The sequence below is a fragment of the Cupressus sempervirens genome, chromosome 10, assembly GCF_028749045.1.
Source record: "Cupressus sempervirens isolate cs-2001-9-10 chromosome 10, ASM2874904v1, whole genome shotgun sequence".
Lineage (NCBI taxonomy): Eukaryota > Viridiplantae > Streptophyta > Pinopsida > Cupressales > Cupressaceae > Cupressus > Cupressus sempervirens.
The window spans coordinates 800144098-800171506 of record NC_143127.1 but is presented as its reverse complement, the minus strand read 5'-3'; the positions used below and the strand labels follow the sequence as shown (position 1 = coordinate 800171506).

At 34.6% G+C, this 27409-nt stretch overlaps 1 protein-coding gene across 1 annotated transcript in view; it reads left to right on the top strand.

Annotated features, from left to right (window-relative positions):
* The window catches only part of LOC149536337 (uncharacterized), a 173929-nt gene that overhangs the window by 71686 nt on the left and 74834 nt on the right, over nucleotides 1-27409 (top strand). Inside the window, exon 2 of the mRNA XM_089805640.1 lies at nucleotides 19614-19797. Coding sequence (XP_089661766.1) covers nucleotides 19614-19797 — 184 coding nt within the window. The remainder of the gene's footprint in view (nucleotides 1-19613; nucleotides 19798-27409) is intronic.

Sequence of the window (27409 nt, the reverse complement as noted above, 5' to 3'; positions counted from 1 at the left end):
AAATAATAATTTAAATATACACAAATACAATAACTATTAAAATTACAATTATAATTATTACTGTAATAGTAGTTGTAATATATATTTTAATATTAGTTTTAGAAGAAAAATAATATAGTAATTGTAATGTTTTATTCTTTTATAACTATTTTGAAAATTAATTTAAATAGCAATACGGTACAATTAAAATTTACACAATGATAAATTATTATTAAAATTAAAAATCCTATTATAACTTAAAATAAAAATGCTCATTTTTAATGTATGCATTTTTTAAAAATATTATAGTTATTTTAATGACTATTTTAATTTAAAATCATAATACATAAAAAATATGTTGAATATTTTTCTAATACAAATTAGGTTTTCAAAATAGTAATAAAAAATAAAAATATTTATATTAATTGTGAAGATAACTTTTACTTAAATTAGGACTCATTGTTGAGCTATTTAATTTTTTTGTTTATATTCACTTTTTCTTCATATTCATATTTTTCTTCTAATTTTTTAATACAATCATTTATTTAAAATACTAGTTATCCTTAGATAATACAAAAAACTTAATACTTAATACTTAATACTCAATATCACAACTTAATACTTAATCAGATTAAATTCATAAAAGACAAATAATGCATGCTAGTTGTAATTAGAATACATTATATTATCTTATAACAATTTTAAAAATCTAATTTAAAAGATAATAGATTTAAATTACTAGTACAACTAAAATTTACACAATTACTATTAAACTTATAAATACTATTGTAATAGTAATTAATCTAAAAAGTGAAAATATTCATATTTTAAATTTTTTTATTTATAAAGTATAAATATTAAAATTAAAATTTGAATGTTCATAATAATTATAATTCATTAAAAATATTCATACATAAAACATAAAAGGTTTAATTTGAAATTATCACACATTAAAAATATAAATATTATAAGACAATGTAATTTGGATAGTAATTTTAATTTTAATAGTAATCCTTATAGGTTGAATAATTTTTCAATATAAAGTTATACAATTACTTTTTCTTATAAAATAATTTATTTACCTACTTTATAAAAAAAAATTAAAAGCCCTGTGGAATTTATGTAACCCTTAAAAAAAAACTCAAACAATAATTTAAGATTTTAATTAACTTAGCAGTAAAATCCACCAACATTGATTTGATGGATTGAAAAAAATGTCAAAAATGTCAATAATGAGAGGACAATGCAATAACAGGCATTCGAATGGGCATGCATGGCCAAACAAGTCGGCATACAGTACAGGTGCACATTTTCGGCTATTTAGCCAGTGCCGACCTGAGGGCTTACTCCCATGCAAGCGTACTTTCTTGTTTATTTGGGGGGGTTGATTTAAAACATGGCTTTAATCTTCTAAACCACCCTCTTATCTTTTCATAAAGTTGTTTTGATTTCGGCTTTTCCCTTGTTGACAGACTTGGTCTCCTACGTAAGAGCAGAGAGAAGGAATGGGGAGCTCCCAAGGTGGTCGGCCTTGGGATGTTCCCCAAGACTTGGCGTTGTTTGCATTGTTTATACTAGGACCATGTGGGTAGAGGGAGATGGGTTTAGTTTAGTTTAGTATATATATTTATATATTTTAAATTTAATTTATTTTACTTTAATTAATTAAGATTTCCTATTATTTTGTATAGAGGATAGTGTGATGGTGACAAGGGGTCGCATGACTCTTGTGAGTCCTTTTGTGCATTTGTCATAGGATAGGCACTTATTGTATTCTGATTATTTTCTCTTTCATAAATGGTTTCTTATTAATATTTTATGTGCTAGGTACCTAGAATATTCTTTGTAATATTTAATTGTTCTGTAATTGGGAAGTGAATTATTTTCACTCCCCATACATTTTCCAGAGAGGTGAAATGCCCACCTACAACAAGTCTTTCAAGATTTGGTCTAAGTGTATACTCTTCTCAAGTTATATTTTTTTGTGTTTGTCTATTCCATCATAAATCTTTAGGTGATTATATATTTGTTGATAGAATGGTAATGTTTTTTATTAGATAAATAGGTTTTACAGTGATCCTGAAACCCAATAGTTAAAACATATAAGGTTGATAATAAGCATGAAAGTCCAACCAAAAAAGTATAAGTTCAGAGGCTGATAATAAGCATAAAGCCTAGCCAAAAAGTAAAGTTCTGAGAAAAGACCAGGAAAAAAGACAAGTATTACCACGGCCTAAAGCCAGAACAAAAGCCAAAAGACATAGGAAAACAAAAGAACAGGCGAGAGTTATTTCTCGTTCTTTCGCTCTAGCTCTTGCATAACCTGAGCAGCCTTGAAGGCCAGTTGATTCTCCTCCGCTTCTAGTTGTTGCGCCCTTTGGTCCCCCTGGTCCTAATCGGGAATGGTGTTGTCCTTTGCAGAGTCATCCTCCGTTCTGGCTTCTTTCTTGTCTTTTCCTTCCTCATCATCTTGCATTTCTCTATGTTTGATCCAGCCCATAAGAGAGATGATGTTGTTGATAATGGAGCTTAACAAAGAGAACATCTGATTCGCAAGGTTGTGATTGTAGTTCTCTAGGTTGTGTATCCTTCTTTTTGCCAGATTAAGCCTGTTAGCCAAATTCGTCCTCATGTTAGCATCCATCCCATTCTTTGTTGCCTCAATATGTCTCACTTGTTCTTTGACCTCCTCTAGCTCATGGAAAAGCCATTTGATTGATCTAAAATTGTCAATCATACTGTTACAAGAATTATTCAAGAGGTTCATCCCTATCTCCCTGGCTCTGTCTGAAATAGCCACTATTGCCGGGTCAATGAGTTCTTCTAGCTGCAATTCATCTTGATTTTCCATGACGATTTGGGGATTCATGGCCTCCCTGAAGATGCCCATCTTCAAAGTCTTGACATTAAAGTTTTTCCAAGATTTACTCCTATCATTGACCTACACTTCCCCTTTTGCATTCCCTGCATTCTCCTCTTTCTGCTCCTCAGGTTGGGCTTGGAGGTGGATAGGAGATAGGGGCAACACTGACGCCTGCTCAAACTGAGAGCACACTTCCTCCAAATTCTCCCTCTTGCATTTCTTCCTTCCACTTTCATCCTTAATTTCCTCCTGCATCTCCTTAACCACCTTCTCAGACTTCGGCTCCTCCTCATCATCGCTATCTCCCTCCTCATCCTTCTCAGGAGGCTTCTACCCATGATCCCTAGGGCTTTTTCTGCTAGGGGTTATGGGTGAGGGTGATTTATTAGCTTGGTGGGTCGCTAATTTCCTTGACGAAGAGATCCCTCCTTCCTCAAAGCTAAGGCTCTATATATCTTCTGAATCAAAGGAGTAACTAGAACTACTAGACTCCACATTCTCTACTTGAGGGGGAGCAATGCTTATAGTCTGAGCCTTGAAGTGCTCGTGGATAAGCAGCAGCAGCCCCTCACGTAGAGCCAAATTTGCGGTGGACTTCTTTTTGAAGCTGTCCACCGCCTTTCTCATAGAGTTTAACAGATAATATGGAAAGGAAATATTAACATTATGACAGAAATGATTCAATACAACAAAGTGGTGGGTACGAGCTCTATCAAACCTAGGGTCCAACGTGATGTACTTAATAACAGCTCTCAGAACATACCTGCACCGCTTCTTCATGGAGTCGTGGACATAGTAGGTGTCAATCTTTCTCAGCACCTTCAGTTCCTTCTCACTCTCCACAAAGTCCCTAACTTCATTAGCCAAGAGCTTCTTATCCCTAAAGAATTTAAAACCCTCAATAAGGATTTTGGTGACAGTCACAATCACCTCCTTCGTTATCCAAAAGTAGACCCTGTTCACCTTCACCCTGCCATCCTTCTAGGACCTCACCATACTTTTGGTCACCTCCTGATCAAATCCATGTAGCTTCACAATATAATTGGTAACCCTACCCTCTTCTAGCTTTTCCCACACTTTCTCCCTACTTCTCCATTTCTCAAAATCTCCCACCGGCTCCTTTTTGCACCTTTCGTCTACCATTTTTGCACACTGCACACCCTCTACTCATGTGCTCCTCACTCTATGACTGAAAGGGACCTCCAAGAGTAAGCAATAAATAGAGAAAAATAGCCCTACTATTGCTCCAGAAATGAGTGTGAAAAACAACCCACAAAGCGTGTCAATTAATCAATAATGAATCACTGCAATTACGATTCCCCATGCTTCCATTTTGAAAAGTACCCTTATTTCTTAAAAACTTCATAATCATAATTATAGCTTGATTTTCTCCATACTTCCTTGGATCTTGTCCAAGTCGATCAAACTTTTAACATCCGCCGGCAAACAAATTCTGGGATGCTAAGTCATTTTTTGGTCTGTGCTGACCCCAATGTTTGCAAACCTGTCGGCAACTAGGTTTTCTTCCCGAAAGATATGAGTGACGTGGATTCTATTAAATTTGGTGAGGGTCTCACGTGTCTCATTAATTAGATTTGCAATCATCCATGATGGATGTAAGTTTCCTATGATGCACTTTATAATGTTATTTGAGTCCCCTTCGAGCCATAAATTGGTAACACCAATTTCAAATGCCAGTTTTACAAAATTTCATGCGGCGTTTGCTTCCTCAAAATGATTAGTTTGGAATCCCAACGGGAGAGAAAAAGCCACAATACTATCTCGATTTTCATTCCTTATCACACCTCCACTACCCGAGGAGCCAGGGTTGCCCTTGGAGGCTCCGTCGAAGTTGGCTTTGTGCCAGCCTTCAGGGGGGAGAAGCCACTTGGCTTCCTGTCTTCTCCTCGATCTGTCTTTTACCTTCTCATTTTTCCTGCCTCCTCTCTTAAATTCTCCCCCCTTCCTCACAAAAAAGTTTTCCTTTATTTTACTGAAAATCTTCCTCCCAACAACTAAAGCCGGTTCCTCCCTATCTCTGAAAATTTGATTGTTTCTCTCCTTCCATATCCTCCAACAAAAATGGGGCAGGATCCAAGAGCTAATTTCCAGCTGTGGCCTAAGTCACATGTACAATGATTTACCAATAGAATGGTAATGTTATCTTTCTCTTTTTCTTTTGATTGATTTTGAAACACAAATGAATAGGGGATTTTACATGTACAATGAATTACCAACATGATGATTTCCTTCCAAGTTACAACATATAACTCTCCAATGCAACATATTAATATTTCAAATTTTTACCAACTATACTAATAACCTTCTTCTACATATCATTAAGAAATACATATCTACAATTAATTCAAGGAGAAGGATCTCATAGCAATCTTCTTTCTTAACACATCAAATTTAACATAAAAGATTTCATTACAAGAAGAATATATGTATTCAACCTTTCAACACTTCCTTCCACAATCTCAAATGATAACAATGATATAATTTCTTCTACAATTTCAGATGATAACAATGGTTCAACCCCCTTACATCACATTGAGACAAAAATAGAGACTTTCAAATCACACCAACTTAAGAAAACTTGAACATTGAGTTTTCTTTACACTCTTGAAATCCTTTTTCCACTTTAACAAGGGTGAAACCCTAATACTTTCCAAAGGTTTCATCTTCACAAAACCTGCACATAACACACACACAAAAGGAACCATGGAGGCTCACCTCCCATCCTAGGCTTCTATGAAGCTACTCACTGAGCAGGGGAAACAAGATCCAAACCGGGTATCATTCCAATCTTACAATGCATGAACATCACACTACAACACTTAACAATCCCATCCCAAGGTATTTCACAAAGGTTCACCAATGGAACCTTGAACATAGGGTGAAGGTGTGCTTTTCCAAGGAGGTTTTCCATATCATATCATATCTGCCATAAACAATTTTCATGCCCTTTCGAGGCTTCACAAATCAACAAAATATCATGCCCTTTTGAGGCTTCATAAACATCTTCCACCACACACTACCAACAACTTTAGCTTCCTTGAAACCCATACTTCATTCACTTCCTTTCTTCTCCATTTTCCCCTTATCGCCCCCAAAGCAGAATATGAATGAAAATGACATACAATGGAGCCCATACTCCAAGGTCCTCAACTATGCAAGCCCAACTATGGCCTTCACCCTGGACCTCTCTTCCCTTCCCACAAGGGTGAGTGAAGCCCTCCCTCCCATGATTACATTCATATTCTCGTCCAAACAAGAAAACAAAACCAAGAAGAAAAAGAAAGAAATCTTCAAGAACACAACACATTCTCACAATGCCACAACACAATATCAAAATCCATAATGTCACAAGAACACAACACTTTCTCACAATGCCACAACACAATATCAAAATCCATAATGCAAGACTTCCACTACAATGCATACTCCATTGACACATTCCTCATACTTGCAGATCTACTTTACAATACTTAAGAATGAGAATGAAGCATAGTTTGAAACACCAACCTTGGTCCAAGCTAGGATACTGATTGTTGAAGTAGAGCTCCCTTTTTCCCTTCCAAAATCTAACTATCTCTAAACTTAGAGAGTGGGTGAACAATGCACTAGTTTGTCACCCCTCCACTAAAAAACTCTCTACTAACCCTTTTTTAGTAGGAACATCAAGCATCCCCTTTCTTACATTGTTGCTCCTCCAAAATAATAAAGTTGACCAAGTGGGATTGTGAGGGTACTCTCATGCGAAAACTCAAAATTTCGAATTGGTTCAAGAGGGATTGGTTTAAGGGGTCCCCTAAGTTAGGTAATCACTAAAATAGTTGAATTTAGGCCCCTAACCTATTATACTACCATTAGGGTGGCTTTTTATCAATAAAATGACACTCTAGGATCCCATTTAGGCCCCCTAAACTCACTAACAAGTTTGAATTCGAAAATCAACATGATGGTGACCCATCCTAACACTCTCTCCCAAGTGGGTGTACTTAAACATTAATTGGAAGAAAAGAAAAGGACTAGGATCAAGTGACCTTGTGACCAACACTCTAGGTGACATGTCATCAACACATAGACAAATACAAGTGTCAAGTGACACATTAAAATACATTCCACATCACCATGACATGTCCTTAATGCATCTAAATTATGATCAAGCATTCCTTCACACAAACAAACTTACTTTACAAAATATTTTCACAATGAGGCTTTTGAATCTTCCAAAGATTTACCTTGGTTAAACTGTGTTCACATAGGTTCAGAACTTGTTTCCCACAATAATTTCCATGGTTCCACTTCTTGGACATTAAAATCGAGCATCAGTAGTCCAAGGAGGTCATATAAAATGTATATCATAAATGCATAATTTGAATTTTATGAAATCCATATTAACATAATTCAAATAAATTTTCCTTTCCTAGTCATTTTAATTATTCCATTCAAAATGTTAAAATATCAAAGTCTACATGTCATAAGTCATCATTACCAAATTAACATTTATCTACATATCAAATTAACATTTGTCTACAAATCATAAATCATAAATCATCATAATCAAATTAACATTTTGCATTGCATCAAAGTGTAATAGTATCATGTCCGAAGACTACATCCATATGTGTTCAATCATTTTATACAATAACAAGTTCTTAGTGAATAACATAATGTAAAATGCTACTACAATATCAAAATCTATAGATAAAACAATTCACTGCCCATCTAAGTCTCGAATAGCTATCAAAATATCAAAGTCTCAAATGTCAAAATGTAATAATAAGTCTATGCTATGATGGGTTAGGGTGAGGCCTCACAAGGTTAGCTTTAAAATTAGATTCAATATTCTTAGATTTGAAATTATCAAAATTTGAAAGTTCAAAAGTAGTGAGTCTACCAACCAATCCTTGAAGGGCTAGATTACTACCAGGGGTACACCTCAGTTCTTGTATAATAGAGACTCTAATATCATAGATAGGTAGCAGGGTTCTCAATACTTTGTTGATCACAATCTCATCTTCAATCTGTCCATCAGATCCTTGAATTGCATTAACAATATCTTTGATCCTTGCACAATACTAGACTATAGTCTCACCATCTTACATTCTCATTTCATCAAATTCTCCTCTTAGGCTTTCAGCTTTGGCTCTCAGCACATTCTTGTCTCCTCCATAGATTTTCTGTAGGGCATCCCACATCTTCTTAGTAGAATCACATCGTTTGATGTCATCAAACTCTAAGTAGCTTAGGGCAGACACAATCTCCAACATTGCATGATTATGTTCCTTCTTTAGTTTTAACTGTTTAGCAATTGGGGCTCTAGCTAGATCAACATGCTCAGTGGTGATAGTTGATTGTGCATAATCTCCAAGACCTCCTAGATGTAGCTTCATCAAGCTTTTCCATGTAGGAAAGTTTTCCTTGTTTAACTTGGGCACCTCATTTCTGTACATCTTGATATTTAGCTTTAAGTACTTTCAAACTTTCTCTTAAGCACTTGGTGCTCTAATACCAATTGTTGGAATACTTTAGAATAACTGAAGGCGGGGCGGGGGTGTGTGTGAATAAGTTATTCAAGGTCCAAATGTACAAATAAAACTTTTTAGTATTGCAACCTATTCTTATGCATGCATTGACCATTCAATATCTTAAACATATGCATATTGTTGTCCTATGTCAAAATAACTTTGCAGAAATATAAACATACAATACCACAAAATCAACCACACATTTTGACATAAGGATTTTATGTGGAAACCCATTTTGGAAAAAACCACTAGTAACATGCTACCAATTTTGACTCTTCTGAAGTGAGCTCTGTGAGGAGCCAACCCTATTAAAGGTTACAATGCACACTGTTAAATGTGACTTAGTTAAAGCGTTTCAATCACCCTATTAAGAGTGAGCCTTGTTAGAGGACTTTAGAACATTCCATTAGAATATCACCCTATTAAAGTATTTATTAATAGCTATTAGGTCAACCTTAATCCAAAGGATTTATCCAAACTGATACAATTATTAGAGAGTAATAACATGACTTGATCTAGTAACACCATTAGTCTTTCTCCAAGGAATACAAATTTCCATCTTCAAGAACCTATCGACCACCAAAAAATTGGAATCATGCCCTCATTGAGTTCTTGGTAAACCAAGAGCAAAGTCCATACTAATGATCTCCCATGACCTCTCTAGTATAGGTAATGGTTAGTATAACCCTATATTCTTCTTGGATCCTTTTCCCTTTTGACAAGTTCTACAATTGTACAAATTCTTTATATTTTGATACAATTGTGGCCAATAGTAATTATCACTAACTAGAGAAATGATTTTATCTCAACCAAAATATCTAGCCAATTCTCCACCATGCTTTTCTTTGATTAGGTTCTCACTCATGAAACTCTTTGGAATACATAAGTGGCTACCTTTGAATAACATACCACCTTGGATTATAAAATCTAACCATCTACAACTATCTTGATTGAAAGGTTTTGATCAAGATCTTTAGGCTTCACAAAAATTTCAATTCTCAAGATATAAACCCTTGAGTTACTAGAACCTAAAAACTTCAATATGCATCTCTCTATCAATAAATTATGTCTCCAACTCTAGGCATTTGCAATTCTATTGGACTTTCCACTCAAGTGCTTCAAAACAAAAGTGTGACTTTGCAAAAGGTTAACCCATTTCAAATGTGTTTGATTCAAATTTCCTTGACTATTCAAAGATTGTAAATCTTGATGATCATTAAAATAAACTCATTAAGAAAAAGATAGTTTCTCCACTTCCTTAATAACTAGACTATAGCATAAAACTATTGATTATAAACAAAATATTTTCTTTTGGCATCATTCAACTTCTCACTATAATAAGAAATGGGTTCACCTTTTTTACTCAAAACAAATCTAATGGCATTCCCACTAGCATCGTATTCTACTTGAAATACCTTATTAAAATATGGGAGTCCTAAAACAACTTGGTTTGTTACCTCTATTTTCAATAAGTCAAAACTCTTTTATGCTCATGTATCCCCTCTCATGGCTTTTGTTAAGGGTGCACAAATACTACTAATTTTGTTTTTGCTTTTTGTTTGTAAAATTAGCAAAACCATGAAAAGATCTTATCTTAGTAGAATTCCTTGGAGTAGGTCATTCAAGGATAGCCTTTACTTTCTTATGTTCATTTTAAGACCATCTACTAAGAAAAAAATCCAAGGTACACTAACTCCTATGCAAAAATACATCTTTTGTTAGATATTGAATGTAATTGTTGTTGTTTGTAAAGGTGACATTTAAGTTTTGTCATTAATGTCAACATATGTATTAGTTATGTATTGCTTATTTCAGACATACTATGATTTTGGTTATTACACGCATATGGATAGAGTTGTAAAAATAATGTACTATAGTTTGAGCATGCTCTCATGTTTATTTATCCTACGAGAGTATATACTGTATGGCTATGTTTGCATGGTTTAATGTGTTGATTCATAGTAATTATAGTTCTTTTGGTAATGACCAATCAAAGGTGAGTGACAAAAAAAAATGCTAGAGTTAGCCATTTTATATTGTGTATCAGTTGGTTGTGATAATGAATTGAGGTATGCAAGCATCATGCATAGTAGAAGACTTGGATTAAAATATATTACGAGATTTATGGCTAATTAGGTCATACTGTAATTAGTACTAGTGTGGGACAATTATATAATTACTTTTGGAAGCTGAGTAGGTGATGTAATGTGTAATATGGATTAGCAAGCACAATTTAAGGATTGGGGAATGTGTTTTAATGTTTGTAATTTCTATAAATTCATATTGATATTGTGTGTATCACACAATTGATTGATTTAATTATTTCTGTATTAGAGAAGCTCTAAAAGGCCAACTTGATTGGTTATTATTAACTAAACAAAGGAAAACGAGTCCTTTGATTAAGAAGTTTGGCAAATAGATGCAAGGTTATAAAATTGATACAAGAGTAGGTCAAAGAAGAGAAGAGAAGGTAGATTTGATTCTTTGATAGAGGTATGAGTGAAATCTATAGTAATTCTTCAATGGGACTATAAGTGAAATAAAGTCTTCATCAGTCAGTTCATCCTTGGGACAATGAGTCCTTCTTTATATTGATATACATATGGGTGATGAGTTTGGATTGATGGTTTTTGTAACCTTCTACTTTGAGTAGTGAGCTTTTGGTGGGTGCATTTTATTCTGATCAGCTCCTGATAGGGTTGAAGGACCTTTTAATAAGGTTTGGTCCTTTAACAAGGAGTTATATACTAGATGTAATTGTATTGACTCCTGACAAGGTCAAGTCTTCTAATAGGAGCATTTTTCACACTAGTGCATGATCTTGTGGGTATTAATCCCATCAGGTATTTTACCCTAACAAGATTTTATTTGAGAACAAAATCTTGTGTCTTAGGTGTTGGTTGTATATTGTTCATTTTTATTTGCACTACTTTATTTTATATTGGTGATTTCATTGAAAATTATAAATTTGACATCTATAACAAACAACTACTTCACCCCCTCTTAGTTGTGTTGAGTGGATTATTATTACTAATAATTGGTATTAAATATTTTGTTCCTCTAAGAGAAGAAAGATTAATCGCTTGAGGAGATCCATAATAGGTAAGTTGCAGGAAAGACAATCCAAAATTTGATGGTGAAAATTTGGACAACCGAAAGAACAAGATGAGGAATCATTTAATCACAACATCCCCCAAAAATTATCTCATGCTTTTTGGCTTATGTTAGTCAGCGCAATTAATCAACTGGACCATCATACATTTCATCTTGCTCACAATGGGTAACTTGCAATGTAAAATCTTCCAAGCAAGAAATTGAACATCTACATTAATTTTTGACTTCTAGATTTGAGATGACAATTTTAACCAAAATAATATTGATTGGATCTACATTTCCACTTAGAATTTAATCTATCTTTCACATACATTTGAGGAAGTAGATGTAAGTAAACCTTCTTTAAAGGGTAACAAAGAAAAGGATATGAAGACAACCATCACCAATCTTTGAAAAAAATATGTTGTATTGGAGTGCATAATTTCATAGACAAATCCAAATGAACTAGAGATTGAACAAAAATAAGGAACACATTATAACTATTACTCAAATTAAATTTAGCTTTAACAATCTGCCATAATAACCAATCCATTGTGTGAAAATATGAAGGCTCCCCAACTATGAAAATTCTTTTTTCAACTGGATAATAATGATATTTTGCAAACATTAAGGAAAGATGATGATTTTTGTAACAAATGTGCCCATTACATGGATAGAGGAAGTGGACAAACTAAGACCATGTTGAAGAGAGTTTCCTCTCCAACTTTGAAGATAGCAAACATGCTACCAAGTTCTCCATATAGACTGAAGTAAAAAAGAGGCCTTGATTGAGAAGAAATGTGTGTAAAGAACTTTATCAAGTCATGCCATATGCTTCCATTTACCTTTGGCAATAGCTAGATCAATAAGGTTCTCCATGAGTATATTACATGCTTCATTCTCGTGAGTAGCTCTACTAATCCATTTGGAAAACAAAAAAAATCCTTGTGTTCTTGGATCTACTAGTATCAATACGCTTTTTCAATTTTCACTTAATGATTTAGAAAAGGAGAATTAATTATATGACATTAGAGGATAGCTTCATTTCTTGAACTTAGACCCAAAATAGTTGATAAGTGAATTCCAAAATCTTCATCAGGTGCAAAGGTTCTCTTTGAATTGGGTCTTCATAACATTGACATTGTCCTTTTTATGTTCCAATGTTTCTTTGTGGAAAATATATTCACAACTCAAAAAAAAATTTCTATGCATATGAAGGTGCCGAGTGACAGTTCTTACTGGACATGTGAAGGAGCTGAGTGGCATGAGGGTGCCGAGTGAACTCGACACAAGAAGAAGTCGAGTGAGCTCGGCTCTCAAAGGGAAACTTGACACAAATGGATGCCGAGTGAGCTTGGCAGTGTGGATGTCGAGTGAGCTCGGTCACTGCTGAAGGGTGGAGCTTAGTAGAAGAAGATGTCGAGTGAGCTCAGCAAAAACTATAGAGAGAAGACTCAAACAAACACAAGACCAAATGCAAACTTATAACGAGAATATTTTTACCATTAAAACTAGAGAGTCAAAGCTTGAAACACTCAACAATAATCTTCTTAAATGCAATGAATAGAGGAAGAAAAATGGATTCACATATGTCTGCTTGCTTTCTATTCAATTTTGATTCAAAATATTACAAAATTTGGGAGCATTCGGCTACAACCAAAAAACCCTAAAATATTCAAATTGGTAAAACTTCAAACTTTAAACTTGTAGCTATAATGGTTGCATACAATAATGCCTGGAGCAATCACTTCTTAATAGGACCAATCCAATAAACTACGAACTTACAGAATGACAAGAAGAAGAACGTGGAAATATAGACACAAGAACACTTCCTTCTGTCTTCTGAATGATTGGATCTGCTAATCGATTTCCTTTCCTTCTTCCTTCTTTGCTCTTCTTTGCAACTTCTAATCTATTGAACTCTCCTCTTGTCAAATGAATGTGTGACATTCCTTTTGTCTTCTGCCAAAAATATTTTCCCCCTCATTTCCAAATTTTAAAACTCACCTACCCGCATTCAATTTTCTATCTATTTTGCAATCCATTAAGTGGTAGGTGGGTGTTTGGCTCCAAGGGAAAACGACTATATACATTTAATGTTTTAACACTCCCCCTTTGTCCCAAGCCAAACAAACAAGGAACACAGCTGATCCAAATCAACTACACCAAGACACTCTCTTAGGTGTACAAAACTTCCAATGCCTAATGGCTTTACGAAAATGTTTGCTAGCTACTACTTAGACTTACAAAATTCCATCTTGATATCCTCGTTCTCCACCAACTCTTTCATGAAGTGATTTCTAATTTCTATATGCTTGCTCCTCTCATGGAAGACTGAATTCTTGGACAATGTAATTGAGGAGATGTCATCACAATAGATTGTGGTTCCATCCTCTTGCCTTTCATTCAAATCTGTCAAGATCCTCCTTAACCAAATAGTAGCCTAACATGCTACTACATTTGCTACTATGTATTCAGCCTCTTCTGTAGATTGAGCAACAATAGGTTGCTTCTTGGATGCCCATGAAATTGCACCCAATCCCATATGAAATATGTATCTGGAAGTGCTCTTCCTATCATCTAAACTTCCATTCCAATCACTATCTGTGTAACCAACCAACTTGAAATCATTTGTTGTAGTATACAAAATTCCAAATCCCTTGGTACCATTCACATTCCTTAGGATACTCTTTCCTGATTGCCAATGGGAATCCTTTGGTGTTTCCATAAATCTGGAAATCAGACTGCATGCATTATGTCTTGCTGAGTTGCAGTCAAATACATGAAACTTTCAACCATGCTCTTGTATAGTGTTGGATTCGTAGTTTTCTTGCAATCTTCCTTGCTCAACTTTAGACCTACTGCTGTTGGTGTTGGGGCTGCCTTACTGTTCTACATTTTGAATCCCTCTAAGATCTACCTTGCATATTTTTCTTGAGAGATGAAGATGCCATCATGCTTTTGTTTTACTTCTATGCCTAGAAAGTACTTCAAGAGACCTAGGTTGGTCATTTCAAATTCAGTTTTCATGGCCTCTTTGAACTCACCAATTACGAAATTATCATTTCCAGTAAAAATTAAATCATCTACATACAAGACAACAACCAACACATTACCATTTTCTGCCTTGATGTACAATGTGGGCTCACCATCGCTTTTGCTAAAGCCATTGCTCATCAAATATGAGTCAATCCTGATGTACCATGCTCATGGAGCTTGCTTGAGGCCATAAAGAGCTCTCTTCAATCTATACACCTTGTGTTTTGCACCTGCAACTTCATAACCAAGTGGCTGCTCCACATATACTTCTTCCTTCGATACACCATTTAGGAAGGTGGACTTCACATCCATTTGATATACCTTCCATTTGTGTTGGGCTACAATTGCTATGACAGCATGCACGGTTTCCAGTTTTGCAACTAGGGCATATGTCTCATCATAATCTCTGCCATATTTTTGTTTGTACCCCTTGACCACTAAACGTGCCTTATGTCTATCTATTTTCCCTTCAGCATTGCACTTGGTCTTATAAACCCATTTCACTCCAATTACTTGTTTCTTGGGAGGCAATGTAGTTAACTCCCATGTCTCATTCCTTTCAATGACATCTATTTCCTCATCCATGGCATTACACCATTTCTCTTCTTTCACAGCTTCCTCAAAATAAATTGGATCACTATGAGAAAATAATGCAAAATTTACACTCTCATCATAATCTTCTTCATACCTTTCATCTTGGTATATCTCCCTTAGACTTTTAGTCTTTCTTGGCAATAGGGAGGCGAGAGTGGGATCTAAATTTTCAGTATTGTTACTGCTATTGTTTTGCAAACTAGCTCGAGGTTGTCTTGAAGTGCTTGGAGTTGTTGCTCAGCATGTTAAGGGTTGCTTCCCTTTTTGCCTTTGTCTACAATCTATGTTTGCTGCTCCATCTTCTTGCTGATCACCAATGTCATCTTCTTCCTCTTCAATAGTAGGCACTGCACTTGAAGTGCTTGAGGATTCATCTGCCGAGCCATCCCATGATTGATTTTCAAGAAAGTCCACATCTCTTGAAATGATGATCTTCTTGACAATTGGATCATATAGCCTATAGGCCTTTGATTCTGAGTTGTACCTTGTGAAAATGCACTTCACACCTTTATCATTTAGCTTTTGCCTTTGTTCTTTAGGCACATGTGCATATCTTACACATCCAAACACTCTCAAGTGCTCAACTGTCCATCTGCCCCTCGACCAAGCCTCAAGAGGAATCTTATCATGAACTAATTTTGTAGGACATCTGTTGATCATGTATACTGTTGTTGCTACAACTTCTGCCCAATATTTAGTTGGAAGCCCTTTTTCTTTCATCATGCTTGTAGCCATTTCAACAATGGTCCTGTTTTTTTTCTCAACCACTCCATTTTGCTGCGGAGTATAACTAGTTGTCAACTCTTTTCTTATGCCATTTTTCCTACAAAAATTTACAAACATATTGGAGGTATACTGCCCTCCTCTATCTGATCTAAGGACCTTAATATATTGCCCACATTCTTTTCCAGCCAGGGCTTTAAATTCTACAAATATGTCAAATGCTTCAGATTTATTCTTCAAAAAAATACCCATGTCCTACGACTAAAATCATCTATGAATGTCATAAAATAAATACTCCCCCCAATAGAAGTAGTTTGCATAGGGCCTACAAATCAGAATGCACCAACTCTAATGGTTCTCTAGCCCTTCTAGAATTTTCAAAATTAAAGGGAAGCCTATGTTTCTTACCCAATATGCAAGCCTCACACTTGTCATATGAATTTACAATGCTTGGAAAACCATCTACCATTCTTTTCTTGGACAACAAATTTAAACCAGAAAAGCCGAGATGTCCATACTTAAGATGCCAAAGCTTGGAGGGGTCTTCAATCATGCTCCTAAGAGCTGATTGCTCGTGTACTATTGTACATACATGCTTGGGAGGTGCAACACTGACATGAGAAGAGAAACATGTCTCAATTCTCAATGGGAACATTCGGTTCTTTGTCATTTGGACTGCTGCAAGTAATCTATTACTCCCATCCTTCTCATGAATGACACACTTGTCATTTTCCATCAGCACTTTGTATCCATTTTGAATGAGTTGTCCAACACTCATCAAATTGTGCTTCATACTGGGGGCAAAATACACATTTTGTATTTCCTTCTTCTCACCTTGCTTGGTGCGGACCATAATAGATCCTTTTCCCACTATGGGAATGGTTCCATTATTTTCCATTTTAATTTCAGACTTAAAAGTCTTATCAATGAAAGAGAATAGACTTTCATTACCACTCATGTGGTTGTTGTAACCACTGTCCAAGTACCATACCTCAGGGCTTCCTTCTTTACCAATGTTACACATGATGAAGGTTGTGGGATTGTTTGCATTTCCCATGTTCACATCAGCCACATTAGCATTTTTCTTTGACTGATCACCCTGTTTCTTCCAGCATTCACTTGCATAATATCCATACTTATGACAGTAATAGAATTCAACATTACTCTTATTGGAGTTGTAATTCTTCTTACCTCCTCTAGAGTTGTTTTGAGAGGTGCTTGCTCCCTCTTGGTTGCTTGCTCTTCCTGAGATTTCTACACCAACATTACTTTGACCATTCCTTCCACAACCTCTATTTCTTGAGCCTCTATTGGAGCCATTTCTACCTCTCCCCCTACCTCTTGAATTCTTTTGAACTTTAAAAGATTGCTCTCGGGAAGTAGTTGCTAACCTATTGATCCAGTGCTCATGGGTTTGAAGAGTTCCCATCAACTCATCCATGGCCAATGTGGTGAGGTCCTTAGCCTCCTCTATAGTCATGACAAGATTTTCATATTTATGAGGTAAACTCCCCAGTATCTTCTCTACTATTCTTTGCTCATCATATTCTTCTCCATTTGATTTGAGTTGGTTTATCAAAGTGGAGATTCATGAACTGAACTCTGCAATAGGTTCATTGTCCCTCATCTAAAGGTTTTCAAACTCTCTTCTGATTATTTATAGCTTCACTACTCTAACCTTATCAGTCCCCTTGAAGTTTGTCTCAAGGATATCCCATGCTTCCTTTGCATAATTTGTTGCCACAATCTTGGGAAAAATTGTTTCTGTCATTATTACCTCAATCAAACTTAATGCCTTTGCATCCTTTCTCCTTGACTCTTTCAGCTGAGTCTTTTGTGGATTTCTGAGAGCAGCATACTGAGTTGGGTTTGTCATATCATTGAATCCATTAATCACAAACTCCCATAAATCATTTGCAACCATTATGGTTTTCATTTTCTTTGCCCATGTATCATAATTTTGTCCATTAAAGGACGGTGGCTACTGCCATATCTTTCCTGCATCTCTTGCCATATCAAATATCCCATAAAACAAATGCCCTAACTCACTATGTATGTGGGGCCTCAAAGCTCTAATACCATGTGGAAAATAGCATCACAACTCAAAAAAAAAATTCTCAACACGTGAAGGTGTCGAGTGATATTTCTTACTTGACACGTGAAGGAGGCTAGTGGCAAGAGGGTGCTGAGTGAACTCGGCACAAGAATAAGCCAAGTGAGCTTGACGCTCGAAGGGCAACTCGACACAAATAGCTGCCGAGTGAGCTCAGTAGTGTGGATGCTGAGTGAGATCGATCACCACTAAAGGGTGGAGCTCGACAGAAGATGTCGAATGAGCTCGGCAAAAACTACAGAGAGAAGACTCAAACAAAGACAAGATCGAGTATAGACTTATAATGTGAATATTTTCTCCATTAAAACTAGAGATTAAAGCTTGAAACACTTAATAATAATCTTATTAAATGCAATGAATAGAGGAAGAACAATGGATTCACATGTCTGCTTCCTTTCTATTCAGCTTTGATTCAAAATATTACAAAATCTGGGAGCATTCGGCTACAACCAAAAAACTCTAAAATAACCCTAAAATATTCAAATTGGTAAAACTTCAAACTTTAAACTTGCAGCTCTAATGGCTACATACAATAATGCCTGGACCAATCACTACTTAATAGGACAAATCCAATAAACTAAGAACTTATAGAATTTCAAGAAGAAGAACGTGCAACTACAGACACGAGAACATTTCCTTCTGTCTTCTGAACGAATGGATCTGTTGATCGATTTCCTTTCCTTCTTCCTTCTCTGCAACTTTTGATCTGCTGAACTCTCCTCTTGTCAAATGAATGTGTGACATTCCTTTTGCCTTCTACCAAAAATAGTTTCCCCCTCATTTCCAAATTTGAAAACTCACCTACCCGCATTCAATTTTCTGTCTATTCTGCAGTCCGTCAAGTGGTAGGTGGGCATTTGGCTCTAGGGGAAAATGACTATATGCATTTAATATTTCAATATTCTTATGGTGTCGGGCTCTAACAAAGGTTTAGAAATTAATATCATTGTTTGATATCCCAAATTGAATTTAAACTCAAATGTTTGAACATGAACTCTTTGAACATAAAAGGAAACCAAGGTTTAACTTTGCGCAATGAAGTCTAATATAGGGAACTATTTGAAAACATAAATTATATGAAGTGTTTGCATCTAAAATAACCAAGTAAGTCCAAAAAGTCTCATGAATAAATAAGAAAATGGAAGCTTCAATTAGTTATGAACAAGTTTTTAGAATTTCATGGGTGATTTAGAACTTGTGCTAAAAGGGATGACTAAAATCGCTTATACTAACCTTGCTAAATGATAATTTGAAACCAAATTTTGAATGGGGGTTAAAATTTGGACAAGGTCAAATATTAGTCTTAAAATAAGTTTAATATGTTTGACCTATTATGCAATTTTTAAATAAGTATTTTTATGATTATTTTAGTAACAAACACCATTTTACTTTATTTGTTTTACTTCTTGAAATTATATTTTAATTACCTCAATCTTTTATAATCATGTTATTTGATATCTATTCAAGGAATTCATTTATTTTTTGTGTTTATGTATATATCTTCTTTGATATTAAATGTTAGTCTAAAATCAATAATTAGCATTCAAGAATTGAAATAAACAATTTTGGTTCTAACTCTAAAGACATTGCTTCATTTGTTTTTAAATTGTTTCGCATCCTAATTTTATATTTATTGATGACAAATTTTATTTTGTTCTAATTTTTTTATTAGATGTGGAAAATGATATGAGATCCCTGGTGAATAATGAGACCCCTCCATGGAAGTACACATCTAATAGAATAAAAAATGATTTAAGAAAATGCTTCCAAAAACTTGAGAGTCGTGTCAAAAGGTCAAAGCCCAACTATGCGAAGCCTGCTTTTACAGCTCGATTTGGAAAAATCATATTTCACGGGTACACCTATTTCCCCCCATTACTAGTTTTTATTGTCAATGGTAAGCATTCTTTTATATAAATATCTTTAAACCTTAAGATGATAATTTCATTTATTTTCGATATGGTGCTTTTATTTCAAAAAGTATACATTTATTCAAAGACTAGGAAAGCTTTTAGTTTATAAAGGGTTCTCATGATCATTTCTTAATTTAAATTATATTAGATGTCCATAATTTATTCTATATATAATTTATTCTTTTATAATTGGCTATAATAATTCTAAAAATTGGGAAAAATAATATTGAGAAGGCTATCTATTAATGCTGAATGATCCATGTAAACTATTGTGCAAAATAAGTTAATCTAGAATAAAGTCATCTTGTTAAAGTACTAAATACTTGGAGAAGATAAAATATTAAGAGAAAAACAAATGAAAAAATAAATCAAATGAAGCATCTAGATGCAACACATTAGTCAAGATTGCAAAGAACTAACAAAAGCATATAATATGGATAATGAGTAAAGATACACACAAGCAAATATCATTACTAAATACTAGATAAAAGGATGTCATACCATGATGTATAAAAATAGAAGGTAACCTCTTATATTATATTGAAGGGGTACATTTGTAATGCCTCAATAGGTAACCTTTGAAACATAGGGTAACAAGGTGAGTGTAAAAAGATGGGGGAGCAAAAAGATGCCATTCATCTTTTTGGTCCCCCAAAAAGTGTATGGTGCATGTCATATATAGGCTATGGCATATGGCTTGGCATGCAAGGCCTATATGGTATGTGCCATATATGACATACACCAAACGTGCATTGAAAGACTATCCTGTCCCCTTCTCTATCTCCCCCACTTTGATCAAATTATTTAAACTCAAGTCAACTGCAATCTTGGAGCAAGAATATAAACATAGATGTACAAATCACATTTTATTATGTGTTGCTTCTTTATTTTACTTTAATTTATACTTCATGATATAGTTTGATGATGTTTAAGAGTGGTTTCAAGATATCTAGGAGTTGCAATTTAGATTCTAGATTTTTGAAAATCATGAAATCTCTAGAGAATTAAATTTTAGTAATTAATGTAATCAAATAATCTCTCTCTCTCTCTCTCTCTCTCTCTCTCTCTCTCTCTCTCTCTCTCTCTCTCTCTCTCTCTCTCGTCTCTCCCTATCTTTCATGCCTTCCTTCGTTACCCCCATACATATTTTTTCCCTCCCATCCTATATCTTCCTCTGTCCCTCTATTATTTTTTGTTTCCACTATTTATCCATTCTCATAATTACTATCTCTAACTTTTACTCTATATCTCTCCCTAGGTCTCTCCTTCCCCCAATCTCTATCATTTCCTCTCCATCTCATTAATCATCTTTCTCTCATTATATTTCTCTTTCCTTCATCTCTTGCCCCTTTATTTCTATGATATAGGTTTCTCTCCCTCCCTCTCTCTCTCTCTCTCTCTCTCTCTAAATCACTCCTCATATATAACTTACTCTCTCCCTCCTTAGCTCTTTCTTTCTCTGTTCTCTTCTCTCTCTCTTTTCCACTCCATCTCATCTATTAAAGAGAGAGAGAAAGGGGGGAGTAATGGAGAGGAGTGAGGCAAAAAAAGGGGGAGAGATAGAGAGATGGGGAAAAAGAGAGGAGAAAGGGAGAAAAAGAGACATGATTTAGAGTGATTTAGGATATAAGGCTTATGGTTATGGGGTTTAAGGTATAGGATTTCTATTTAGGATTTAGTGAAGAAAGAGAGAGAGTGGGGAATGTTGTGGAGAGGGAGAGAAGGAAAATGAGGAGAGTGAGAAAATGAGAAAAGGGAAAAGGATTTAGAGTTCAAGGATTATGATTATAGGTTTTAGGTTTTAGGAATTTTTATAGTATTTAAAGCTTATGCTTATAGTGTTAAACATATGGGGAAGATTCTAGTATTGTTGTCTATGATATTAAAAACTTATATTGGTTGCATTGTTTTATCAGTTGGTTATTGGTAATATCACTTGGATGTTTATTGGTTGTTAGTCAAGCATCAAGGTTTAGTTATATCTAGAATATATTTAGTATATACAATCTTTGGGGTATGATGTTAGGTGGATTTGTTTTTACCAACAAAATATATCATTTTGGTACATCTATATGTTTTGGTGTTTTGGAGTTTTGTTTTGGGTACTTATTGACTATTGTGTTTATAGAGCTCCTCTAGGTATTCTTACTACTTGGAAATTCTTGGAGTTCATTAGACATTTGTGGTATAGTGATCCATCTAGTTTTTATCTAGTTTCATCTATCAATTGGTTCAGATGTTTTACTGATCAAGTCAAGGCCTTAGTTGTAGTGTTCCAATGCATTCATAATTTTCTTACCTTCTGGTGAATGTAATATGAAACATATGTATCTTAAGTGTGACCTATATTTAGGTCATATGGTAATGTGATGTAAAGAATTCTTATGTATGACCTATATTTAGGTATGGTGATAACATATTAATTACAATTGTAATATATTTTGAATTATTGTTGATGTATTCTATACTTCGAATGATGTGTATATTTTTGGATGGCTACATGTAAACAAATCATTTGTATCCAAGTAATGAGGCAAGATTGCATTTGAAGATGGTATAGTGTGAGGGTGATTCAATGAAAACATGATAGTAATACATGTAAGTTGGAGTAGAAAGATTGTTGTAACATCAAGGAATTTGGATATAGAGTACAATGAGTTAGATTAAGGTTTATTGATAGAGGATATGTGGTCAGATATGTTGTTGGTAGCCATAATTGTGTTGTGTAAGGGGAAAATGAAAGCAACCAACCTAACACTATTTGCAGGTGGAAAACCAAGATCCACTTCTTAAGAAAGGTTTGATTAACACAAAGAAAAGTGTCAATGTGTAACCTAATGCAAAAGGCTAAAATACTTGGACTTACTTCCCTCTCACCTTCACCTTAAGAGGGTTTAAGAAATTGGATATGCAATATAGAGCTGAGATGATAATATGATAAAGTTTACTAAAATGGAAAAGTGGAAAATGATATACCTTGCAAGATACAAACCTATAAATTGGCTATCAAATGAGCTCAAAAAGTGCTAATTCTTGTGAAATTGGTCAAAAATTGTGAGATCTACAAAACCCATAAATCATTTGACAATTTGGCTGGATCGATTTTCTCATGACGGTGACCTCTATGACCTTGATCTACACAAAGGTGATCTCTATGGCCCTATTGAACTATATCCAATCCTTATTCTAATTTTGCAGTTCCATAGAATGACAAAAACTATATCTGAATCTACAATCTATTTGCCAATCTAAGATCCTAAACATACAATAAATATGATTTTTATTTGTTGAAGGGGGTTTCCTTGGTCAAACCCTACTTTAGGAACTAACATTGAATTGAAATAATTGAATTCTAAAAATGTAAAGTAAATGTATGAATTCACCTTACAATAGTGCTTGATCTTGTGAATGCTTGTGTACTTGATGGATGCAAAATGGAGAAAATGGATGGGTTTAGAAAGTTCCCAAAATTAACTTTTCTAAAACCTTCTCAATACTTTCAATCTTCCTCTTGCGATAATCTAGGTTATCTTTTAATTCCCCATCTAATTTAGAGTACTTAAAGATGTCTCCAATATTGAATATTGGTAAAATATCCATATCCTATGGTAATTCAACTTTGAAAGAATTTCCACTATCAAATTTCTTGAAGATCTTACAAGGACCGATCTTCTTCATCTTTAGCTTACTATAGGCACCAACAAGCAATCTATTCTTCTTCAAGTGAGCCATAACTTCATCCCCAACTTGGAAAGATTTATGTCTTCTTCCTTTATTTGCCCTCTATTTATATTTTGGATTACTAAATTCTAGATTCTTCTTCACTTCTTCATGCAAATTCTTCATGAAATCCTTAAATTCCTCTTCTTCAGCAATCCTCTGAATTTTAATACTCAAATCCCTAAACTCATTAGTTCCTTTAGGATGCATTTCACTTACCCTCTTAAAAGGTGTCTTCTTAGTACTCCTCTTTACAAAATTATTATAGTAAACTCTAGTTGTGCCAAAACCAAGTCCCAATTAGTAGGCTTATCTCCAACCAAACATTTAACTAAGTTATGGAAGCTCCTATTCACAACTTTAGTTTGACCATCTATCTGTGGATGAAATGTATTACTAAATTTAAGCTCAATATTCAACTTCTTCCAAAGTGTCCTCCAAAAATAACTAGTAAACTTAGTATCCCTATCTAAAACAATAGACTTTGGCAACCCATGTAATCTTACACTTCCTTAAAGATTAATTCAATGACAATTATTGCATTAGATGTATTCTTACAAGCTATAAAATAGCCATTTTAGAAAATTTGTCAATCACTACAAGAATAGAATCATTACATCTCTGAGTTCTAGGTAAACTAAGCACAAAGTCCATATTGATATCTTCCCAAGGTTTATTTGGAATAGGAAAAGACAAATACAAACCCAAATTTAGTATAGTTCCTTTTGTTGTTTAACAAGTTCTAGAACACTTAACCATCTTTTGAACATCTTCATATATTTGACGCTAGTAATATCTATCAGAGATAATCTTCACTATTTTGTCAATTCTAGAACATCGAGCAAGTCCACCACTATATTTCTCCTTCCTGATGTTATCCCTCATAGTTCCTCTATGTTGCACAAATGAATTCCCTTAAACAACATGTCTTCCTCAATGAAATAACTAGTCCACTTATCTTGTTCACTTATCATTTGATTCTTACAAATTTTCCAAGGTTTTGCAAAATTAGGATCAATTTCATACGAATGTTTCATATCATCAAAAACATTAATTCTCATTTATGTTAATAAATTCCTTGTTCTTCTCAAAGCATCAACCACTTTGTTTGACTACCCACTTCTATGTTTCAACACAAAAGAAATGTTCTACAAATTCTCTACCCACTTTATGCATCTTTGATTCAACTTATTTTGACTTTCTAAATACTGTAAAGTTTTATGGTTAGACTACAACACAAAATCCTTAGGCATCAAATTATCTCTTCATTTCTTCAAAACTTGAACAATACCATAGAATTATTGATCATAAAATGAATACCTTTTCTTAGCATCATTCAAATTCTCACTATAGGAAGCTACATGTCTTCCTTCTTGACTCAAAAAAACTCTAATGGAACTTCCACTAGCATTACAGTAAACTTGGAAAACCTTAGTGAAATCAGGCAAAGCAAGTGTAGGTAATTTTCCACCTTTTGTTTCAAAGTTTTAAAACTCTTATGTGCTCCATGTCTCCATTTGAAATCCTTTTTATCCCCTCTCATAGTCTTTGTCATAGCATTACATACTGAACAAAAATTTCTGATGAACTTCCTATAAAAACTTGCTAATCCATGAAATGATCTAACTTCCCCAACATTCTTAGGTATAGGCTGTTAACATCATAATGTTTTTGACACTTGAGTTCCAACACACTTAATCATATTCCACATTGGATGTCGAGTGAAGTTCAGATGCCGAGTGAAGTTTAGATGCCGAGTGAAGTTCAGTTGCCGAGTGAAGTTTAGATGCCGAGTGAAGTTCAGATGCCGAGTAAGTTCAAGTGCTGAGTAAGTTCAAGTACCGAGCTGGTATAGGTGCCGAGCACCAGTAACTCAATAATGCCGAGTTGCTACATTATTTAGGAAATCCAAGATTCGCCAGATCTAAGCCAACAAGGTTGTTATCTAGAAATATGTGAATTAAAAGGAAGATAAGAATGATGAGTTGGTGGCACAGAACACCATGTAGAACATTTTTAAGATACAACTGGTGAAGTTTCAAGAAGAAAACAAGATATGGGGTAGATACACTATATCCTACCTAATCAATTTTGAAACCCTAAAATTGAAGAGGGAGAATTGAGCGGTAAAGGCAAATCAGACTTCTATATAGGAAGACGAAACTTCATTGTAAAATGGAAGAGAGATAAGAGGTATGAGAAGATATACAAGGGTTCACAAGGAATTCTATTTTCAGAAGAAAGGATTATCAGATCTCAAAAGGATTCAGATCAGAGAAAGCAGAATAGGTGCCTGCAATCAGCAATCAAAGATTGTAATCAGTCAGTTTTATTGTACCTAATACTTTCTAGCAATTGTATTAGAATAAAAATCCTATGGTGATAGGTTAGCTTTATAGCTATTTTGTAAGAACCTTTTTGATTAGGTGATTAAAATCCTTTAATAGGGTAACACTTCATGTTAAGTGTTTAAAAGCCTCTAACCAGGTCACTATTGATACAGTGTAAAGCCTTTAACAGGCCAAGCCTTTAACAGGGCAAACCATCAGAAGTGGTTGAACAATATTGCTGCAGTAATTTTTGTGGGTATCATCCCCACCCTAGTTTTACCTTCTTATTCTTGGAGGGTTTCTGGGTTACCAAAATCCATTATTAAGTGTTATAGATGCATGTGTCTGGTTTCATGATTATTTGATATACTTACATGCATGTAATTTACTTCTAGTTAAAAGTTTTATTGACAAAAGTATGATACTTATGATTCACCCCACCCCCCCCCCCCCCCTCTCATAAGTACTCTTTCCATATTTGAATATTCCAACAATTGGTATCAGAGCATAAACCAGGTTCTCTTAAGGAAAACCCTAACAGCTTGGAGGAAAAGATCTAAAGATGGAAGCCTTCAAACTTGGAAAGATCATTGAAAATCAGGTGATAGATGTGCAACTTGTTTTGCTTAGCTTGGAGGAATTCAAAAACAAGTTGAGAAACTCATTAAAAAAAAGGAAGGATCTAGCCATAGCTGAAAATGATATACACTACAAGGAGATTGATACCACCAACATATTTTCCAGTGGAGACACTAAAGAATTTGATGTAGCAATAGCAGAACTGATGGAGAAAAACAAAGTCCAAGCATATGAGATAAGATCTTTCAAGATGGAACATGAATCACAAGCTATAATGATATGCGAAATTACTAAACAAAAGAAAAGAGCAGTTGATGATAAGGTCATGATGGAAAATGACAAAAAGAATCTTGCAAACAGACTTGAAGAAAAATATACTGAACTAACAAGGATCTCAAACATGCAGATGGATACACTTGCCCAGATGATGAACCTTCATCATGAACTCAATGTAAAGGATATTGAGATCTCTACCTTGAAGATGCAAAATGAACAAATGCAAAATGAATTGAACAGAGAAAAAGAGGTAGCAGAGAATCTCAACAAATCAAGTGAAGCAATCAAGTATTTTGAACAGCTGCTAAAATCTCCAAAATCTACCCATGATACATCAGGACTAGGATACAACAGCACTGAAGTTGGAGAATCATCAAAGAGTGCTAAACAAAGAAGTGATAAAGGTAAGAATTCAAAACCCACTTGTTATTTCTGTAATAAGAAGGGACATACAGCTAATGTGTGCAGGAGTAGAAGATTCAATCAATCAAACATACCCAAAAGTTTATGTCACAAGTGCAACATGCAAGGACATATGACACAAAATTGTAGATCCGATGTCACAAGGACTCAAAGATTTTATGGACATTGTTATAATTGCAAAAAGTATGGACATAGGGCATTTGAATGTAGATCAAAACCTATGTGGA